This window comes from Pan troglodytes, chromosome 2, assembly GCF_028858775.2.
Source record: "Pan troglodytes isolate AG18354 chromosome 2, NHGRI_mPanTro3-v2.0_pri, whole genome shotgun sequence".
Taxonomy (NCBI): domain Eukaryota; kingdom Metazoa; phylum Chordata; class Mammalia; order Primates; family Hominidae; genus Pan; species Pan troglodytes.
Genome location: NC_086015.1, coordinates 54,443,953 through 54,466,511, shown reverse-complemented (window position 1 = coordinate 54,466,511; position 22,559 = coordinate 54,443,953). Strand labels below are relative to the sequence as shown.

Here is a 22,559-nt window from a genome sequence, read left to right as displayed (position 1 = left end):
GACCTGGGCCCAGCTGGCCCCAGAGCTCTGCTTTTGGACATAGAATCCAGCATATGCATTTGCCAGGTGTCCACTGCACACAGACATGGTGCTTGGGAGAGAGAGAAGGAAGCTGGCCATGGCTGTGCCCTATCAGTGGCATCCCAGTGTCTAGGCTCCACCATTATCACCTCTGGGGCTGAGGCTAAGGTGTCGGAGACAAGGACAGGGTGGCTCAGTGTGGGAGACTGCCCAGACCGATCTGGGAGAACGGGGTGGGGCTGGAGGTGGGCAGACCCCAGGAAACTGAGGCTACCAGCTCAGGAATGGAGCCGATGGCTTTGGACAGCCCCAAGTGTACAGATCTAGCAGGGAGAGAGTGGGGGCAGGGAGGGACTATGATTCCATCTGCAGAATTCTGGTGATCCCAAACTAATAGCAGTAACAACAGCACAGGCTGCTCAAGGCATGGGTTTGCTGTCCCCAGCCTGTGAGGTGGGTACTACTGTTCTCTCATTTAATAGATCAGTCACGGAGGTTCAGAGATGAGTGACTTTTGGCAGAGTCTCAGCTTCCAAGGCCTCATGTCACCTGTTGGTGCCCTGAGGTGTGGGCCTGCCACCTAGAGACCCGCTCACTCTGCAGCCCCCTGATCCCCAGCACAGTTACCATGCCAGGCTGCAAGGGGCACCCTGGAGCCCAAGAGGAGGGACTCCTGGACTTTCCCAGGAGAACCACATGGTCCTGCCTCAGGTCCTGGGGCTGTACACAGCCATGGACAGCCCAGACTGTGGCTGCACCTGGTAATGACCTTGACAGAGTCTGAGGTATGAACTTCATCCCAGGCCAGGAGAAGCCGGGCAGCAGTGCCCCCTGCTGGTGCAAATGGGTCAGGGCACCACTCTCCAGAGGCATCAGTGGATGTGGCTGAGACCATGGCCACACACACCCCAGAATGATCTGTCAAGGATGGGTGAAAGCTGATGGGGGATCTGGCTTTGCCACTCAATCGCTTGGCGTTGACCTTCCCTCTCCTGTTTCTGTGCCTCAGTTTCCCCAATAGTAAGGTGCTAGGCTCTAGGTTCCCTGCCTTTCCTCAGTGATCCTCAGGGTCTGACCCCTCCTCACCCTGTGTCTCTAACACTGTCTCCCTCTGTGAACGTCTGTCCTGAGGCAGGGCCCAGGGGCCCAGGGAACATCCTGGCCTGGCACTCACTCGGGGCCTCTCTTCTCCCTGGCCGTGTGGCCAGGCCTCAAGTCTCGCCCCCTGATTGCCACTACTCTGCGGGAAGGAGCGACTTCACCACAAATTATTTTGTTCTAAAAGAAGGACAAAAAGAAAAGAGAAGCCGGGAGGGATGGGGGTGGCGGGAGGAGGAGAAGATTGCCCGAGCCGGCTTTGTGTGGTGCTTTAACCCCTGGACTGCCAGGCACTGGGTAGCGGCAGAGCAGGGGCTCCAGCAGCACCCAACCCCCCCACCCCATCCCCCTGTCAGATGACAGGGTCTTATCTCCCTGCCTTCTCGCTGTCACTCTACCGACCTTATCTCTCTCTGCTTGTCTGTCTTTCATCGGCTGCCTCTCCCCCCTCCTTATCTCCCCTCATCACCTCCTCTCTGTCTCTCCACATCCCTCCACTTCTGCTCAGCCTGGTGGCACGGCTCAGTCGTGGCAGCCTATTCTGTGACCTCTGGTGGTGAAGGAGCCTGTACTTGGGGCACAGACCTCCTTGGGTCACCTGAATGAACACATGGACCCAGTCAGGCTTGGAGACACATGCAGCAGTATATGATGCATACAAATGCACACACACACACACACATGCACACGCACACGCACACACCCAAGACCCAGCCGTGAACAAAGACACTTGCAGAAATCTGCTCATAAGACTCACAAGCCCCTGGGGGGTTAGAGACCCTCACCCCACCCCAGCCCCAACACGCAGGCACATGCACACAAACGGATATGTTGAGCCCTCACACACACACACACACACACACACACACACACACCCTCAGATTTACATTGCCACATGCACCTGCCCACAGACCCACCCCCCTTGGAGGAAGGCTGGGCAGATTCATTCCCCCCAACCTGCCCCTTCCTCCCTGGTGCCCATTCCCCATATTCTGTGCCCTGAATGACAGAGGAGCCCGTGGGATTGCCCAGAGCTCCTGCTAGTTCCTGCAAGTGCCCTGGGGCAGCACCCACAAAAAAGGGTCCAGATGCCTGAGCAGCGTGGAGGCATGGCTGTGTGTGTGCCCATGCATGGGTGTGAGCATCTTCTTTTTGGGATGGGGTATGTGGTGTGTGCTTATTGACTCCATCTCCCCTCAACCTCCTGCCTCCTCTCCAGCCCACTCTTCCCCTCTGCTATTCACAGTTACCTTGAGCTAGTTGGGGGCGGGGCTGCTCATGACCCTGAAAGGGGGGGCCCTGAGGCCCAGAGAAGGCAGTGACAACCCCATCCCACCAACCACAATGACCAGCCTAAACTGGGCCCTCATCCCAGATGCAAGCTACGGAGCCCCTGGCCTTGCCCTGCCTTCAAGTCTGTGGGGGCGCTGGCCTTCCATGCCCTCTCTCAGAGGCCAAAGACAGGGTCTGGGTGCGGGTGAATACTGTGCTGAGGTGAGCTGTGCAGAGGGGTATGCAGGGCCCATGGCATGAGGACGTGGGACCACCTGGTCTCACCCCTGGCTTCTGCTTCCTTACAGATTTACAAGGACAACCGGAACCTGTTCGAGGTACAGGAGAATGAGCCTCAGAAGTTGGTGGAGAAGGTGGCAGGGGACATTGAGAGCCTTCTGGACAGGAAGGTGCAGGCCCTGAAGGTAGGTGTGTGTTTTGGGGGCAGGGGGGCGGCACTGAGGGAGGGCCAGGTGGAGAGGTCCTGTACCATGAGGGCAGTGTCCTGAGCCTTCATCACATGGCCCTCCTGAGTTCAGCTGGGCCAACATCAGCAGGGCTGTGCCCACGTGGAATGTGGGCAGCTGCGGCCGGAACAGGATGATACTATCTGGAGTAGCTGCATGAGAGGTGGTGACTTGGAGTCTTGGGGCTCTGTGTGATCCTGAGGCTGGGACTGGGGCAGGCCCTACCCCTCCCTCCTTCCGGGCCTGGGGTTTTCCCATCCCTCTGGGTCCCCAGGTTTGTTTATGGATGGTGCCCTGGATGGGCACCTGGCCAGGATAGTGACCTGCTGCTGGTGGAGTTTGCCCCTGAGGTAGGCTGCAGGCTCTCTTGGAGGGAGTGTCGAGGGGGCTCTGCAAGCCCCACAGAGAAGGCCACGTAAGGATGGGGGCTGCTCTGCCCATGGCTTTGAATGTTTCTCTGCTCCCCCATCTGGGCCTCTATATTCAGAGAGGTTGTGCCTGTCAGCCTCAGACCACTATAGTTCTGAGGGGTAACAGGAATGCGCTGGGCTGCCGTGACAAAGCAGGCAGACCCCTGGCACTCAGCCCATCCCAGGGAGAGTAGGTGGCATGGGGCTTCTCAGCTGCCAAGTGACCAGGAAAGGTCATACGTAAATGAGTGAGAGGCATCCAAGCTCCCCCCAGATCAGAGGCATACCTGCCGTTGCTCCAGCCTGTGTCAAAGACAAACTAATCCAATAAAAAGGAGCGAAGCTGGGCATGGTGATGCACACCTGTAGTCTCAGCTACTCAGGAGGCTGAGGCTTGAGCCCAGGATTTCAAATTCGAGGCTGCAGTGGGCCATGATCATGCCACTGCACTCCAGCCTGGGCAATAGAGTAAAAACCTCATCTCTTTAAAAAAAAAAAAAAAAAACGGAATAAAGTCTCCTGATGCTTGCTTGCTACAACATGGATGAACCCAAAAACATTATGCTAAGTGAAAGAAGTCAGTTACAAAAGACCACATATTGTGTGATCCCATTTCTATGAAATGTCCAGAATAGGCAAATCCATAGAAATGGAAAGTAGATGCATGGGTGCCTGGGAAGGGAAGGGATAGGGAAGGCCTGCTAATGGGTACAGGGTTTCTTTTTCGGAGTGATGAAAATATTCCAAAATTAGATTGTGGTGATGGTTGCACAACTCTGAATATACTAAAAACCACTGAATTGTATACTTTATTTGGGTGGATTTGCTGGTGTATAAATTGTATCTCAATAAAGCAGTTTTTTTAAATGAGCAAGTCTACACAGGCTGTGCCCAGGCTCAGGCCAGGGTCCTGGCTGGGTTAAGTCAGGGTGGCCACCCCAGCCTACACCCTGCCATATCCAGTCCCCAAGAGAGAACCAGAATTTCCTTCTCCAGGAGTTGGGCCCTGCTGTCCCCCATGGGATCCCCTGCCTGTCCCTATGTGACCTGGGGCAATGAAATAGGTGGAGACTGCTTCTTGGGGCCAGCTTCCCAGAGAAGGTGGACTCTGAGGACCTCCCACCCAGAGGACCCAGAGCAGGGCTCCACCCAACCTTCAGGATCTCCTGGACATGAGTGTGGGAGACAGCGGGGAGCAGGCAGAGCCACGCCTTCTGCAGGGATAGCAGCCCATTACGCTCGCCTCTCTCAGCCAGTGCATCGCGCCCCACCTTCTCACCTTTCTGAACTGGGCGTGCCTGGATGCCCTTCTCCTGCCTTTCCCTCATTCTCCGACCCTGTCTCCGCCCCACTTCCTTCCAGACCCCTCATTTGCACACTACTTCCTAGCTTTGCTGCCCCCTGTCCAGTTTACAAATGTGGGCACCCAGCCCTGAACTTGTGTTGGAACTGTCTGATAAATGCGGGAAGGGACAGCCCTCAGGCCTTTCGGCCTGCCACTCAGCCAGGCCGGCACAGCAGGGGTGCTGAGTGGTGGCAGAGACAAGACGCCTGACCCACCCTCCATGCGTGGAGCCCAGGGCCCAGCCTCCTGCCCAGCCCCTTGGGAATCACAGGGCTGGGGTCTCTTTCCAAGCCACTTCCCCCACCCCTAAAGGAACAATCAACTCCGATAGCTTGGGAGGAGCAGCCAAAGGCCTGAGGTCCTGGTCCCAACCCTCTCCCTGCACCCCCCTTGCTGGACTCTGCTATGTGAGGCAGACAGATGTCTCTCCCTTCCACTGCACCTGCAGCCCAGCCATGGCCTGGGACAGTCGGCACTAAACAGAAATTCTTTTCTTTTCTTTCTTTCTTTCTTTTTTTTTTTTTTTTTGAGACAGACTCTCACTCTGTCACCCAGGCTGGAGTATAGTGGTGCAGTATTGGCTCAGTGCAACCTCCATCTCCTGAGTTCAAGTGATTCTTGTGGTTTAGCCTCCCAAGTAGCTGGGATTACAGGCGCCCACCACCATGCCCAGCTAATTTTTGTATTTTTAGTAGAGACAGCATTTCACTATGTTGGCTAGGCTGGTCTCAAACTCCTGACCTCAGGTAATCCACCCACCTTGGCCTCCCAAAGTGCTGGGATTACAGGCATGAGCCACCGCATCTGGCCCAGAAATTATTTTTTATGAGAAATGATGGGGAAAGGCATGTACTGACCAGACAGATACTCACCGTGTGCTGAGTCTATCATGCATCATTCTCACAGCAACCCGGAGAAGGAAGCCCTGGCTACCCTGGCTTCACAGAGGGGGACACTGGGACTCAGAGGTGCCATGCATCAGGCCAGGATATGGCAGAGCCAAGATTTGAACTCAGGTCTCCCTGACTCTGAGCCAGCCCCTTGACTCCCCCACATTATTCCTGAGGCATGCACTGAGCCCATAGCTCATGGCCTCCCAGCGCTCCTGGGCAGTGAACTCCTCCTGCTGCAGCACCCCTGGCTGTAGACACACGAGATGCTTCTGCCCATATCCCCAGAGGAGGGGGAGGATCACCCTTCCCCCTGCTTGGTCCTAATTGTTGAAGATGAGCTTTGGTCTTAATTATGTTTTAAATGTGCTTTTAATCAAGTCCTGGTCCCTTTCTCCTTTTTCACATTTGTTTGCAGTCTGAGTGTATATGGAGGGAGGGCTGTTGGGGGACTGGACCCCCATCCCCCACTACATTGTTCCTCTCTCCCTGGACCCCATCCAGTAATCCAATTTAAATCCTTTGCTCTGGGCTGGAATTCTAATTGGGGGCTTGCAAAGAGGGAGCTGAGCAACACAGGACGGAAGTTCATTGTCTCATCTAATCAGGGACAATCAGATGTTTGTAACGAGTTTCTCCAAGCTGCAAAGGGTGGTTGCTGGGGCCAAGAGTCAGGAGGGAGCAGGCCAGATCAGGGGCCTTGCAATGCAAGCAACCAGCATCCCCAAGTCTGGGAAACAGGCCGGGCCCTCAGCTTCAGAGACATGGAGGGGTACCTGTCTTGGAACTTTGACTACCTAGGGAGATGGGGGCCTCTGAACTAAGGCCCACTCTCTCAGAGTCTTGAGTCCTAGGAGGAATAGGGAGGTGCCTAAGTTCTTATAGCAGACTTGGACCCAAATCAGGACTCTCCTGCCCTCCCAGCTGGGTCCTAGTCTACAGCCTGGCTCTCAGGAAGACCACCCCCTCATCATTACATTCCTCCTCCATCTGTTCACCAACGTCCACCAATGGCTACTGTTTACCATGCCCTGTTAAGGGCTGGGGGTGCAGTGATGAAGGACAGGCCCGGTTTCTGCCCTTGTGGAACTCTCAGTCCAGTGCTGTCCCAGGCCTTAGTTTCTCCCCCTATGAAATAAGGACATGAGCACCCTCCCTGCCCAGCACTTCTGGTTTCACAACTCCAGGGGCATCAACTTGTAAAGACCACAGTGTGAACAATCTCTTGAGGGTTGTGCCCCTGCAGCACCATCCTGTGCTGTGTGGCTCAGAGGAGAGGCCATGGGGGAAGGGAAGGTACTGCCCAGGATTAGGTGAGGGGTGACCCCAGTGGGAGAGATTCCAGCCTCCTCTCAGGGACAGAGCCAGGGGTATCGAGGCTCAGCGGGCTTGGTTCCTAGAGAAAGGGAAGCCCAGGGCTAGGACAGCAAGGCCAGAGCAGGTTCCAGAAGGACATCAACATGGTGGCTAGAAACCTGCTTTCCGGGAGGCCCTTTTGCCTCCTTCCTCAAACAAACCAGAGGTGGTGGGAGGCCCCACTAGGAATCTAGCACCTGGAGACACCAGCCCCAGGCTTAAGCCCAGCACCCCTCCTAACATGCCTGTGCCCCTCAGGTCCCTCCCATTGTCCTAAGGGTCAGACCTTTGCCTTAGTGCAGCATTTCTGAACCCTGGTTGCACGTTGGAATTGTCTAAGGAGCTTCTAAAATTATGGCACCCAGCTTCTGCTTCAGATCAAGCGCATCAGATTCTCGGGGGGTCAGCAGGGGTGGGGGGCGGGGCATCAGGATGTTTTAACGTGCCACAGATGATTCTGTGTAGATTCAGAGTTCAGGGATTTTTTTTTTTTTTTCGAGACGGAGTCTCACTCTGTCGCCCAGCCTGGAGTGCAGTGGCACGATCTCGGCTTACTGTAAGCTCCGCCTCCCGGGTTCACGCCATTCTTCCGCCTCAGCCTCCCGAGTAGCTGGGACTACAGGTGCCTGCCACCACGCCTGGCTAATTTTTTCTTTTTTTTTTTTTTTGTATTTTTAGTAGAGATGGGGTTTCACCATGTTAGGATGGTCTCGATCTCCTGACCTCGTGATCCGCCCGTCTCGGCCTCCCAAAGTGCTGGGATTACTGGCGTGAGCCACCGCGCCCGGCCAGAGTTCAGGATTTTTCCCAGAAAATGGTCGAAATCTTTCCTTCCCAGGATTACTGGCCTCTGAGTGCCCACCAAGTGCCGGACCTGAAATAAGCCTGCATGCTCTGTATTGCTCTGAATCCTCACACAGGTTGCTGGATTACTCTCCTCTCTCTATTTTACGTTTGAGGAAACTGAGCTTCAGAGAGCTTAAGCCACTTGCTCCAGGTCTCACAGCAAAACCAGGGTTTATGTATTTAGGAGACAGAGTCTTGCTCTGTCACCCAGGCTGGAGCGCAGTGGTGGGATTTCAGCTCACTGCAACCTCTGCCTCCGAAGTTCAAGCAATTCTCATGCCTCAGCCTCCCAGGTAGCCGGGATTACAGGTGTGTGTCACCATGCCCGGCTATTTTTTTGTGTTTTAGTAGAGCTGGGGTTTCGCTATGTTGCGCAGGCTGGTCTCGAACTCCTGGGCTCAGGCAACCTGCGCGCCTCGGCCTCCCAAAGTGCTAGGATTACAGGTGTGAGCCACGGCACCTGGCCAAAACCAGGGTTTAAATCCAGATAGTTGGGCTCCAGACCCCACAAATGGCTCCCCAGCCACTGCCCTCCTCTGTGCTACCATTAGTGGCCATGTGGTGTTTGCTGTCCAGAGTGGGACAGGGTCGAGGGAATAGGAGATGGGACACTGGTTTCCTCTGACAGGAGCTTGCTCTCTGATGACCTAGTGACCTTAGGCAAGTCCCTGCCCCCTCAGTTTCTTCCTTGGGCAGTGAAGACAAGACACTGAGCACCCCTCCCACACCCCCATGAGGCTCAGATGGATGGGAGGGGGCGGCATGCAGTTCTGGCCTTGGTTCTAGGGGCTCCAGTGGGCATTGTTCCCACCATTGGCGGCCTCTCTGGGGAATGAGCATCATTTAAAGAGTAAAATTAAAAACCCTTCTGCACACAGCCGCCCTGCTTTTGCTGCTAATGGCCACTTAACCCAATTAAAGTGATGCATTGTTGGCAGTGTGACCGGGTCTGTTCAGGAACTGGGCTCTGGGCTGGGCATTCAGAGGGGCAGGAGGTGTGAGCCAGGGAGGGAGTCAGGGACTGTGGGGCAGCAGACCGCTCCCTTTGTCAGGAAGGAGACCATCCTACCCAGCTCCCACCTCCTTTCTAAAGCCTTATCTAAAGCAGGGCGTCAGCCTCGGCACTGCTGACACCTTGAGCCGCATCCTGCTTTGCGGTGGGGCTGCCTTGTGCACTGTGGGATGTTCAGCAGCACCCTTGCCCTCTACCCACTAGATGCCAGCAGTACACCACTCTCCCAGTTGTCATGACCAAAAATATTTCTAAATACCGCCAAATGTTGCCTGGGGGCAAAGTTGCCCCAGTTGAGAACCACTGGCCTAACGGGACAGAGATGCAGCCATGAGAGCCACAGCAGGGAGATACTGGGGGCCTCGGAGAGGTGCAGGCAGAAAGGCCAGCAGGAGAAAGATCCCTTCAGTCCAAAGAGGTCACAGGAAGGCTGCCTGGAGGAGGCAGCAAGATGTTGGGGAAAGTTTGGCACTGAGGCAGCTGGAGGCCAGTTCAGCTGGGTCCACTGGTGCATTCACTGACGAGGGTGAGACAAACAGGTTGGCCCCTGGAGGACCAGGCCATGGGTGTCGCCTACTGCCAAGGCCTGGCCTGGAACAGAACACGAGTTCTGCAAACTGGTGAACATTTGTAGAACAGTTGCCAGGGCTGTGGCTCTGGGTTGTGGCTGGGGCTCAGCCTCTGGGATCTGACTCCACACTAGGGAAGCTCTAAAAGGTGCAGTAATGGTGGATGGACAGGCAGGAAATCCTGTGGCATTGGCTGCCTCCTCCCACCCTTCTCTGGGCAATTAAAAGGTGTTTATGTGGGGCTGGCGATGGCTTCTGCCTCCCCTCCATTATGAACATTAAGAGATCTTGACCCTTCCACTCTCCTGCTCTGGAAAGGAGCCGCAGACACGTGGAGCCAATTAGGCGCACGCGTGGGCGCCAAGCGCCCAAGCAGCCTTTTCTCCCTGATTGCGGCGTTTACAGCTGATTATTCTCCCCTCACCCAAACAGTGCCGCTGCTTCCTGGCAAGTTGCCGCCCACAGGAGCCAGCTGGGGGTCCCCAGGGATGGGGGAAGCATTGGGGATTGGGAATCTGTTGGACACCCATTGTGTGGGCACCCTTGGGGCCCTCCGCCTACAGAGGGAGGCAGCCAAAGAGCTGGCTGGCAAGGAGATAAGGAAGGGACTTGGTGGTGAACGCTAGGAGAAACCAGGGAGCATGCGGTGGCAGAGCGACCACCAAGGAATGGGAGTCAGAGAGGGCTCCTTGGACAAGGTGGCCTGGATGTCTGCGGAAGGGACAGTAAACCCAAGTGTCCCTGGGGTCAGCGTGAGCCTTGGGCAAAGACGCTACCCCCAACAGCTGGACATGAGTGTGGGGACGGCCTCCCCTGCCTGCATCTCTGTCTGGCAGTCGAGAATCCTGAGACCCCTTGAAGGCCTCCAGCTGGGAGCTGGTCTCCCTGGGAAGGTCAAGGGAGACAGTGCAGGTGGGACATGGCTGGGGCATGGCCAAGGGTCCTCAAGAGAAATAGTCATTCTCTTGTCTTCAGCCACCCGCCTGAGCTAGTGGTGGTCAGACAAGGGCCTGGCCCAGCCTGCCAGGCCTTGGGAAAGGTTGACTTGTGGATTTGGGGCTAAGCTTCTCTGGCCCCTGAAACTGCTCCGTGGAGCAGGCCCTTCTCCTGGGACCTCCTCCAAGATGCAGGGACCTCAGGAGGGGTCAGAAGCGCTGTGATCATTCCTGACTAGCACCTACTAGTCAAAAGAAGGGTCTAAGGGGCTGGTGTGCAACACCCCTGAGGCCCACAGAGCCTGATGGGTCAGCCCCACACACCTGTACCCAGCCACCGAATTCTCCCTAGTGGCTGAAGTTCAGAGGAAGGGATTGACTGCAGGCATGTGTCGGGCCTGGAAGCTCAACACCTTGGGTGTCCTGACTGGTGTCACCCCACCTCCTGTGGGGACACCTTGGCTGAGCTGCCCCAGGCCCAGCTCTCACTGCAAGAGCCTGTCCCACCCTACGGCCTTGCTTTTGATGCCAGGTGCCTCCCCTGGGAGTGCCATGCAGCCTCCCTGGCTTTCACTTGCTCACTCAGTCATTCAGCAAATCTCTGCTGCCCCAGCCTGGCCCTAGGCCAGGTGTGATTCCAGTCTCTACTTGCTGTGGGGCAGAATGCCCGTTTTACAGATGAGAAAACAGAGTCTGAGACTAGATGTCAACCCTGGTCACTGCCTGGGTGAGGCAACGTCACAGTTCCCCTTGCTTACCCTGGCTCCTGAGCCTGTGTACCTGCCCTCCCAGAGCTCCCAGGGATTGGGAGGAAGTAGAGTGGTGCTGACTGGGGCAAAGGGGAAGGCCAGGGGAGGAAGGGAAGGTGAGAAAGCCAGGTGGAGGGCAGAGCATGAGCAAGGGCCTAGAGGCAGGACCTCGACTGGGGGTTGCTGGGGAGCAGCTGGAGAGGATGGCCAGTCCCACTCAGAGAAGGCTCCAAGTGCAGGCTGGGAGCTGTTGCCCCGAGTTTCCTTTTTAATACCCTTGCACCTCACCTCCAGAGGAGAGGAATCCAGGACAGGGAGATGAGAGTCCGTTGAATGGAGAAAATGAACCCCAGGGAGGGAGATGTATGTGTCTCCACTCCCCAGAGAAGGCCTGCGTAGAGGGAGGATCCCCTGATGGTGCCCACTTCTCCGGGGGTCCCAGGTGGCGAAGGGAGCAGATGCAAGGAGGTGGAGGGAAAGGGCCTGCAGGTGCCACAGGGACAAACCAGCCTAATTTAGGATCAGAGAAGTAAGAATTTTAATTGAGTTTTAATAGTGTCTGGCCCTTCGTTCTGAAATCCTGGTGTGCGAGGCTGGGGGAGGGTAGGTGCATGTGAGGAAGGGTGAGCCGGTGGCCAGGATGATCCCTGCCCTCGGGCCCAGACATCAAGGAGATGGGGAACAGGCTGTGGGGTCCCAATGTGCAGAGCAGCTAACATGGGACAGGCAAGTCTAAGAAGACAGCCTGGAGGAGGTAGCATTTGAGCTGAGCCTTGGAAGGCAGGTGGAATTTCCAAAGATAGAAGAAAGGAAGAAGGAAGGCATCTTAGTAGAGTTCCCAGCCTGGGCACTGGCTTAGCAGTGAGAGTGAGCAGAACTGACTCAGGCTGAATCCGCTGAGATGGGAGTACTGGGGGCTGGGAGGGGAACCTGGAAGGTTTGGCCTGGGCATCAGTTTCCACTGCAGGGGAGAGGGTGCGTGGGGGTGACAGAGGCAGGGCACAGGGTTCTACGCCTGAGTTCTGGGGTGGTAGCTGCATATCCACAAGCTTGGCCCTGTGGAAGCATGGCCCTGGGAGCGGCCAGTCACTTCTCTGGCCCCACTTTCTGTGCCTTAAAATACATAGCGAGCGATGCCTCTCTGTGGCAGTGGGTACCTGTGGGAGGTACCTTGGCTTACAGGGGTGCTGCTGGGGAAAGCCAGTGCTACAGACCCAGGTAGGGGGATAGGGTGGCAAGAAGGCCCTCGGGACCCTCCTAGACCCTCAGCTGTCTTCCCCAAGCTAACCCCTGAGGTTTCACTGGCTCCAGGTGCCATGGTGACCCGGGCAGGGGCACCTGAGGTTTTCCTGGAAGAGACTCCACCTTGACCCTGGCTCCTCCTGTCCTGGGATACTAGGTGCCTTAGGTTCCGTTGCTTCAGCTTCTGTTTACTGAGCACTGGCCCTTGCTGTGTGCTGGCATCGTAGTAGGTTACCAGGTACGGGGACAGCACGAATAGACCTGCTAGGCCCCTCCCTTGAGGAGTGCAGTCTGCTGAAGATGGCAGTGATGCATACCACAAAGGATGGAGCCATGGGGCAAGCCCATGGGGATACTTGACCAGGCCTAGGGGACCTGGGAGGAGGGAGGATTTAGCTAGGCAAGGGAGAATAAGGGAGCAAGAAGGCCCAAGGTCCTGAGGTGGAGAGCGCGTGCGTGTGTGTTGGGGTGCGTGCATGCAGTGGCAGAGGGTCTTGCCCACTGGCAGGCTCCACAGAGCACATGTGCAGATGCAGTGTGAGGCCAGTCTCCCTGGGGTACACGGGGCTCCCTGGGGTCTAGCCGAGACCCCATCCAGGGACCACATCCCACACAGTCCAGACCTTGCACTGCCCCAAAAAAGAACCTGTGGCCAAGGGTCCCTCTTAGGCAGGTGCAGCATGGCACGGGGTGCCCATGACTGGAACCAGAGCATAGAAGGTAGCCAAGAAGCAAAGCCCTCACACACCCTGTGCTGCATCCCCCACTCACACTTGAGCAGCACTGAGCCCTTGGCAAACCTCACACTCTGTGAGCCTCAGTTTCCCTACCAGTACAGTTGGAACAGGTATGGCCGCACAGATCTGTCATCAGAGTTTATGCCCAGGCTTTGGTGACACCAGTCCAGGGAGGGATGCTTCTGGGGGTATTGCGTGGGGCAGGCCCCGCGGACAGATGGATCTGTCCTCCTTTAGCTCCGCCCGTGTGTAGAACAATCCTGGGCTGCAGGGCCTCCTGCCAGCCTTCCCCTCTTTGGGGGCCTTGTCAAGGGCCCTGTCCCCACCTCCCATCTCTGAGGGCCAAAGTATCCAGCTGCTCGAAGCTTCCTGCCTCCTGGCACAGGCCTGGGGTCCCTTGTTTGAGAGGCTGGTCACGGTTGTCGGGCCCTTTGTTGCAGCCTCCTGTGTTTGCCCACTCTGTGCCTCGACAAATGGGAGTTGCAGCGTGTTTGCTGTGTCAACACCAGCTGGAGCCCAGTTATGGAGATCAGCTAGGGCAAGACGCCCCATCCTTCAGCCTCCTGGATGCCTAGGGTCCAGCCCCTCCCTGGACAGGGTTGGTGGACAAGTGGGCAGCTCTCCATTCTTGATTCACATATTCATCCCACAGGACTGCCAAGTGCAGGCTGGGCAGGCATCTGAAACCAGCAGGGGCAGCCCTAGGCAATGGGGTGGGACTTAGAAAAGGTCAGCAGGGCAGGCAGTCTCTACCTGGCACAGCAGCCATGAAGTCTTTGAAGATTCAGTGTGGGGCTTCCCAGCCTTCTATTCAAGATCCCTCTGAGCAGCCCTGGTTCTCTCCTCCCCTGTGTCCCCAGTCATCAGGTCTGGCAGCCTCCGAGGAGAGGAGCCTTAGGTGGTCAAGCAAATGGACAGAAGAACAGACAGATAGCCAGTGAGGCAGGGTCAGGGCAGGGGATGGGACTGCTGGGATGGGGCTTGAGGAGACCAGGAACCAGGCAAGCTGAGATCCATCCATGAGCTGCGTAGGCATAGGCCAGGGGTCAGGGAGCCACAGCCCTGGGGAGGGCAGAAATGAGCAGCTTTGGTTGGTGACTGGCACTGAGGGGCAGCTGTCAGAGACAGATGGGGGAACAGGGGACCAGAAAGGGGAAGCAGCTTACCCTGGGTCTGGGGGGAACCTGGGTTCTTTCACTTCAGCCAACGCTGCTCCACCACTTAGGGACCAGGTCTGTTGGCCGCGTAGCAGAGCTGGGCCAACTAAATCCTGTTTACTTCTGAAATAAGACCCCCCACCCGCTTCATAAGTAGGTTTTCCAGAAATGAGTCTGTGAGGGTGCCTCGGCTTCCAGGGCAGCATGGATCAGGCAACTGGATGAAGAGGGAGAAGCGCCAGGCGAGATTGCAGCTACAGCACTGACCCATCAGCCTTGTGGCCTTTGCCAGTGATTTCCTTTTTCTCCCCAGTTTCCCCATCTGTAGATGGGCAGTAAGAGTCCACCTGGTAGGACTGCCAGTGGGGTCTTCTGAGGGGAAGTGTGGTCAGCATGCAGATCGCCTGTGCCGTGTGGCTATCGCTATTGAAAGAAGGGGGTCTCACATTTTTCTGAGCTTGCATCTTGGATCCTTTGCTCCAGGAGGGGGCTTGGCAGGGAAGATCCCTGTCACTTGACTCCACTTTGAGATTCTGTGAAAAAGTGTCCCAGTTACCTGGAAGCACAGGGAAGGGGCATTGAGGCTGAGGCTAGAGGGAAGGAGGGAGTTTGCACCTCAGAGCAGGGAGGAGCATTCTGACAAAGGGAACAGCCTGTGGCAACCTGGGGGAGTGGAGTGGAAGATCTGGCAGAATCCAGGGCGGCCGCCAGCTTCCACTGTGCGGGGAGCCAGGTTCCAAGTTCTGAACTGGGGTGGGCAGTTAGACTCCAGTCCACAGGAAGTGGGGTGGTCAGGGTGGAGGCCTTTGTAGTTGTCAGGGGAGGGGTCAGAGGCCTGAAGCCAGAGCTAGGGCTGCAGGGATGTCAGGGTTGACTCAGGATAAGGTGAGGCAGCCAGGGAGGGATGGTCCATGACAGCTCCTGGTGCTAAAGAGGATGGAGGGTAGAAGCAGTGCCTTTGGGTCAGGGGATCTCTGGCGGGAGCAGACTGCAGGGTGAGAAGGCAGAACCCCCAGGAACCAACGTGGATGGTCAGGAAGCAGGCAGTGCCTCCTGCCTGCCTCTCGTATTCCTTCCTCAGATGTCTGCCGACACCTCCCCAGGAGGCAGCCAGTGAACTGGTGGGGTGCAGCAGTGAGCAGTTCCCAGTCACCTGGGGTCAGAGGGCATGGCCTTTCCCCTGGACTCACTCACATCCTGGGGTCCTGGTGCAAGTGTAGCATCATGTTCCTGGCCAGAGTTCTGAGGGGCTTGAAGCTTTTCTGAGTTTGCACCTTGGACCCTTGGATCTAGGTGCTGGAGGCCTCGGGGCCCTGCTGGGGGATAGTTTTTAGACTGATGGGCTTCAGAGTCCCAGATCATCTTCCTGTGTCCCTGTAGTACCAAGGGCTGAAGAGTTGGGGAGCAGGGCACCATGGGGTGGGAGGAGTGCCCTGGGCTGATGCATCCCCACCACGAGTCAGGTGAGAGAGTTGGGAAGACCCTGTCCCCAGGCCCAGCAGGTTAGTAGTGAACATTTAAAGAGAGAAAATGGACCCATCTGTGCTTCGTCTATGGACAGCAGTGACACCCCAGCCTTGTGACTGTGGCCTGGGTGAGGGGGGCAACTGCACCAGTTGCACCAGAAGCACCAGTCCCCACAATCTCCTCAGGGTGACCCTGACCTTTCCCTGCCACCCATTTGCATACCTGGGCTCCCTTTTATCAAATATTCTTCTGCTAATCCCATCTCCCTGTGTGACTGCCCTGTAATTAGCTCACTTTGCAAAATATGATGTCTGCCATAGTTCCCCCTCCACGTTTTTCTTTTCCCAGGAAAGGGTAAGGAGGGAATGGGATGAAGAAAGATTTCTGGATGTGGGGCCACCTCACAGGTGAGCTCTGGCCCCCTCCCCAGCACACAGGGCCCCTCAACACATGCCCCAGCTCAGCTCCAGAGCCTGGAGAGCCAATGGAGGTCAGTGAGCAGGGCCTGAGGGTGTCAGAGACCTCCCAGAACCCAGGGGAAGGGATGGCACAGGCCTGACTGAGCCCTGCCCCAGGAGTGCCCATGCACCCTACTCACACCTGGGAACTGCCCAGGCCCAGGCTGGGCTAAGACTAATGAGATACTAAGTGGCCTTTCCCACTCACAGCCTGGCACATGAGGGCATGTGTGTGACAGGCAGGCTGGGGGCAAGGAGGAAGGGGTGAGGGGGCCAGGACGCCAGCATTGCCTCTACTCAGCACATGTAGCCACACATGGATGGGCTGTGCCAGTTGCCAGGCATGCAGCAAACACAGCTGACAGGAACCCCAGTGATCGTCGCCATCATCTATCCATCCACCTACCTGTCAGACAACTTCCCATAGCTGGTGGGCTGCCTGGAGCCCCCACACCCTCCCACTCTCCCACCCTGACCAAGGTTTGGTTCATCTCTCAGGAAGGGGCTGCCAGGGGCTGTGGACTATGCACAGGGTCTGTATACAGCCCCGCAGTGGGTCATATGTGGCCCAAGCCTTCGCCCTGACCAAGCATCACAACTCCAGCCAGGCCACCAGGCAGAGGGAGCAGCACAGCAGTTTAAGCTGTTTTCAAGTCAGTATTTGGTGCTACCCTAGCCACAGCACCACTGCTGAGCCCCCACCACTCCCCACATGGAAAACCAGAGGCTGCTGAGGCCCCATCTGCACAGAGGGCCCTGTGCAGCTCAGAGCCTGCCACATTGATGGACCCCAGCCGGGCAGGGCCAGCTGGGAGGACCATGCATGGAGCCCTCAGCTGGCATGGCCTACTTTTCTGCTCTCCCCCTTGCTGCCCCATCAGCTCCCCTCCTTCTCTTACTGCGACTCCCTTGGGATGTCGGGACGTGAATTCTCTTTAACTTTTAATTAAAAATCTTCTCCTTTCTCCCCACAAGGTTCACTTCACTGTGATTTTCCTCTTAGAAGGAGAGGTGGAGGGAAGAGAGACGGCAGGCAAGGAGCAGAGGCCAGGCCTTCCGCGTCTCCGCGGGGGACCTGGGGAAGCAGGGCCTGGCCCCAGGGAACTGCTGGCCACCCTCTCCCCTGTGGCACCCTCTGTGGCTTCCCATCATGCCAGGGGAGGCATTTCTTTTCTTTTTTCCCCTAAAGCCTACAGCACCCAGTTTTCCCATGTGGTCTCCCATTCCAGTACTAACCAGGCCTGACCCTGCTTAGCTTTTGAGATCAGAAGAGATAGTGCACGTTCAGAGTGGTACAGCCATAGATGTGCAGGGAGGCGTCTGAGGGCTCCAACCCTAGGTGTCGCTGCCAGATGTGGGAAACGGCACCAGCTCCTGAGGGCTCTGTGTGTGCTTCCGCCACATCCTGCATACTCACTTAAGGCTACAGCATGTGCCCATTAAACAGGCCGGGATTTCCTCAAGTAGAAGGGGCCCCGACTTTCCCATGAGGGTGCTTTTAACTCTGGTAGCTTCAGGTTCACTCCCGAGCCCACTGGTCATAGGATGGGAAGGGCCCACAGGGTTATTCATCAAGTGAGAAGCAGCCCAGGTTTGGTGTCATGGGCCTCAAGGTCACCAACGGGGTCACCAATGTTTCCCTTGTAGAATTCCCGACTCAGAGCTCCAACCATGGTGTCAGGTCCTGGCTCATGTGGTCAGGACCCCAGGTATGCTAGAGACCCAGGTCCTTGACCTCAGGGAGCCAGAACAACATCTCTAATTATGGGGCTGGAGAAGGGCTGGCCCATCCCCCTTTCCCAGGCAGTGATCCGTTAGCCTATCCCTAACTCTGAAGGGAGATGCCACCATGTCCTCAGGTCCCTGTTTTAGAGAGGGAGCCCACTAAATGGAAGTTCTTCCTTGTATGATACCATGATGCCTCTTGCAAAAGCCTAAGCCTCTTTCCGTGGCTCCGCCTCTAGAAAACTTCAGCTGAGACTCCCCCTCCCATAATCTCTCCCTGGCCCAGGAAATAGGGATTGAGTCACCAGCTCCCCATGTTCCTCTCACCTCCCCCACTCCTCTGCAGGCTGAGCAACTCCATCTTAGGGCTTCCAGATACAGCCCAGAGCACACAGACTCATCCAGGATCATCCCCCAACTCCCACACTGAGATGCCGCTCCCCATGGTTGCATATCTCCCTCCCCCAGAGGCCAGGCTCCCCTCCATACCCGCAAAGGCTCAGGGACTCAAAATCCCAGCCATGCCCCAGCTGTGAGGGAGAAACAGGGGAACCCCTTCAAGGCCCATGCCTCTGAGGGGCCCCACCCCTCCATTCCTCCATCCCTCCATCCCTCCACCTCATTCTCCCTCTCCACCCTGCAGCAGCCAGTGGACACAGCTGGGCATCATGGGGAGCACCAGGATGCCGCAGAGAAGAGGCGGCCATGGCCCTGTGGAGCTAAAACAAAGATCCCTGCACACTGGCCCCCCAAGCTGCCCTACATTCCCCTCCTGAGGCTTCCTGCACATGCCCTGCTTCACAGACCCTGAGGACACCCTGACCGGCCCTGGGAGTGCTCAGGGAGACATCCCCAAGGAGTTGAGTGGGCCTGTGGCAAGATTTGGGAATGGGTGAAATTAGAATTAGCCAGGAAGAGGGAAGGGCAGGCCACATAGGGGCATAGCACAAGCAAAGGCAGGAAGGGGCTTGCACAGGGGCCTGGTTGGAGTTCGGGGCAGTGGAGGGCCAAGAAGGTACAAAGAGCAGTGGGAACTTTGAACACCACACAGGGATTTCAACCCTGGCATTGGACACTCTGGCAGCCCTTTGAGTAAGGCAGGGGTGTTACGTGTTCATTTTACAGACACATGTTGAGCACCTACTGTGTGTCCTTCCCTGGTCCAGCCCCAGGCAGTGCCCTCTTCTGTGGCTCTGCAGATGGCGAGGTGGGGGTGATCACAGAGAAGGAGCCTATGATCCCTCACAGGGCAGGGTGCGGTCTCTTTGGGCCAATAGGAGCACAAGTACAGTCCTACCTCTCACAGCACTGCCACCACCTCCCATCTGGCTACTTCGCGGGGCCCATTAATTTCCAAACCTGATACAGGCAGGGATGTGTGGCTCTTCCTCCCACTGTAGCACATGTTGGTGCTCCCTGAACCCCATCCTGCCAGGCTCCACTCATCCATTCATTCCCCACGTACACACTAAGTGTCTACTGTGTGCCAGATCCTGCACTAGTTGCTGGGGACTGCACAGCGACAGGTCGGCCTGGTCCTGCCCTCAGGGACCTTGTGGGCCAGGCAGGAAGCAAAGTAGATGAGTAATGTGAGAATGCATAATGAGCTGTCATAGGTGCCAGAGGACAAGCAGCAGGGGGGCAAGGAGAGGGTGCTGGTGCCCTCCTCACATCCGCAGGTGCAAACCTGGAGCCTGCACAGGCATGAAGACAGTGAGGAGGAGGAGGAGGAGGCATGCCTTCCTCTTGGCTCTGGGCCTGAGCCCCACCTACCCACCGGTGATCCAGCTTCCTGAGGATCTGTGGGGTCCTCCCCGCTGCCCAGCCCTGTGAGGGAGCAGGTGGGGAAAGGTGCAGTGTAGGCACAGCAGACGGCGCTGGACCATCCTGGGTTACCAGCCCCAGGCCACCCTGAGCAGCTGCTGATGTCAGCAAAAGAGACCCCCCAAGTGCCCTTTAGAGTTCACAAGCAAGGGTTGCAGGGCCTGCCTAGGCCAGAAACAAGCAGGGTGTCTGTCAGCTCATGGGGGTTGTCATGTGGTTGGGATGTGCCCTGTGTGGATATCAGGCATGGTGCTGGGTAGATATGTGTGCCTGTATGTATGGCTAAGGCGTGGGCCAGGGCCACAATGGCAGAGCCTGCATGTATGGGGGTGTGTGAGTGAGACATGTGTCTACACCAGAAGAGTCTGAGGAGATGGGGTGGGAGGAGAAGGGAGAGCTCCACCACCTCAAAGTTCCTGCTGCACCAACAGTCTCATCTCACAGGCTCTCATGGGGGCATGCTTCAGGCACCCACAAGTGCATGTATAAAACCCATGGGCACACATTTCTCCCTGTTCTTCCCCTGTCTGCAACCACAGGAGCACGCGTAGAGCCCATGTCCCCATGTGGAACCTGCAATGGACATGCACACACACGTGAATGGGATACATGTGCACATGTGCATCTCAGCCCATCATGCCCACGTGTATCCGTGTGCACCCGATGGGCACACGCACACACTTTCACTCCTGGTGTGCAGCCCTATCACAGCTGTGATATCCCTTTCTCCACTTGCCTCACCTCTGCACCTAGAGGTGGGCAGGTCCAAGATGAAGATCTCTATTTTACAGACTGGAAAACTGAGGCTCAGAAAGGAAAAGAGACTTGCCCGAGACCACACTGCGGCTCTGCGGCTCCAGCCGGGACCCAGGTCTTCTGGCTTCCCAGCTAGGTCTAACGTGGCCCCACTGCATGTGCTGTGATCTCCACATTCCTCTGCACAGCCCCTGGGGCCCAGGACAGAGCAGGGGTTTTCAGAGCCCCCCACCATTCCTGTCTGCCCTCCCCTCAGGGGGGCACCCTGGAGCCCAGAGTGGGGAGTGCCAAATCAGGGGTCATCCCGCAGTGGAGCTCTGAGCTCACAACCATAACAGTTTGGGAAGGAGAAACATTTCTCTGGGCCTTGTGTACCACCTAAAGGTGGCCTATAGGAGAAATAGAGGTCTCAGCCGGGCCTCTGCTGCCAGCCCCATCACTCCTAGCTCTATCTCACCCTTCTCCTTTCTTCCTGGGAATCTCTCCCCTCACGCTGCATCCTTCTGGCCCTGTCTTCTGTCTTGCCCCTCCAAAATTCCCTCTACCCTCCAGGGGTGTTTCTGTGTTTGTTTCAGCAGCTCCTGACATTCCCAACTGGGAAGCTCTCAGAGATGGGCCATGCTCCAAGCCCCAAATGGGCTCAGCCCTGGCCAAAGGAGGGACAAGGAAGAGTCAGTCCCCAACATGACCTCAAGAAAATCTGGTGCAGAGTGGCCACCTCTGTAAATCAGCTGATGCCTGCACCACTGTAACCACAGCTGTTGACGGGGTGCAGGGCAGAAGCTAAGCAGGAAGAGGCCCAGAGCAGAGGGCAAATGAGCAGGGCAGTAAGAAGTTGAAAACCATTAATTGTCCGTCCAGAGGAGGCGGATGCCCACAACATTCTGGGCAAAGGAGATGGTGTGTGCAAAAGCACGGAGGTGTGAGAATATAGCATAGTAGACATTCATCAGTCCTTTCTCATGCATTGGAGTGTCTGTGCAGCCAGGGTCCTCCCATTCATTCATTCATTCACCTGTTTATTCACCAAATAGTTACCAAGTGCTGGGCACCCTCTGGAATGGGGAAAAAACAAACAGCATTGTTCCTGCCTCAGAGAGTGCACAGCCTGTTGGGAAATTGCAGGACAGAGCAGTGAGTTCCTTGGTGAGGGGCACACAGGCACTGTGGGAACCTGGAACAGAGGACCTGATGGGGACATACAGACACCTCAGGAGCCCATGGTAACCCCAAGGAGGGGTCTGGGCAGGACCAGGGCTTATCAGCAACTTTTTTTTCATTTGTCAGCCTTTGATATCCGATCTTCAGCGGCTCTCATAGGTGAGAGGACCGTTAGCAGTCCAGGTCTGTGTCCTTCATTGCACAGATGGTGAATCTGCAGCCCTAGGCCTGGAACTCAAGTCTCCAGGACTCCTGTTTCCAGAGTATAATTGTATTGACAAAGCTCATCCATAGTCAAACCCAACCCTGGACCCACACGGGGCTCAGCTCTCTCTGCACAGCACCCTCTGTAGCCCAAAAGTGGATTTGCAGACCCAGGACACTGCTTCTCGGGCAGAGCCAGCCCTGGCTGGGCTCCCTCACAGCGGAGCCTGTGCCCTCAGTCTAGCAGGAGCCACTGGGGGCCTTGGGCATTTCATTGGCCGTCAGTGTCCCACCACAGAATGTCAACAGGATTCCTAGCCTGCCTATCACACTGGGTGGCTGTGGAGATGGAGAGCGTTGGCCCCCATGACCCGTGTTCTCCGGGAGGCCTTTCTGCTGAGGGGAGGAAAGACGGGCCCATGGCTGGCTTTCCCTCCTCCTCAGTGCCTCTGAAGCCATGCGTCACTTACAAATTCTCTTCATTTCTAAATAAAATGATTTGTTAATTTGAGTGAGTGATCACTGTATGCCTGAGCCTCTTTGCAGGCCCAGGAACAGCTTGTGGGCTCCTGGAGCCCTGCGCCGCCGGCCTGGCGCAGACTTGGAGGGGTTGTTTTCGATTTAAATGTGAATTGAATGAGGAGAAAAATGTTTCTCTTGGCAATTTCATAGGAGCTCGCTCTTCTGACAGATGTTGGAGTTTATTATCCCATCGGGCCAGCGTTTTGTAGAGCAGAATTGCTAATTATTTCAGAGTCCTGGCCACAGCCGAAGAAGGAAGGGCGGTAGTGGGTGCAGCTTTGGGTGGCATCTGTCAACAGGGCTAGGCAGGCACTGGGATGAGACACCCAGCCTGCC

The 22,559-nt window shown here is 56.5% G+C and overlaps 1 protein-coding gene and 1 pseudogene across 5 annotated transcripts in view; one reads left to right on the top strand and one right to left on the bottom strand.

Moving 5' to 3' along the window:
- The window catches only part of CACNA2D2 (calcium voltage-gated channel auxiliary subunit alpha2delta 2), a 141,301-nt gene that overhangs the window by 66,932 nt on the left and 51,810 nt on the right, over positions 1-22,559 (top strand). For all 5 annotated transcript variants that reach the window (XM_016941153.3, XM_016941158.4, XM_016941157.4 and 2 more), the window contains exon 3: positions 2,700-2,816. In XM_016941153.3, coding sequence (XP_016796642.1) covers positions 2,700-2,816 — 117 coding nt within the window. The remainder of the gene's footprint in view (positions 1-2,699; positions 2,817-22,559) is intronic.
- LOC112208893 (5S ribosomal RNA) lies at positions 17,219-17,337 on the bottom strand (annotated as a pseudogene).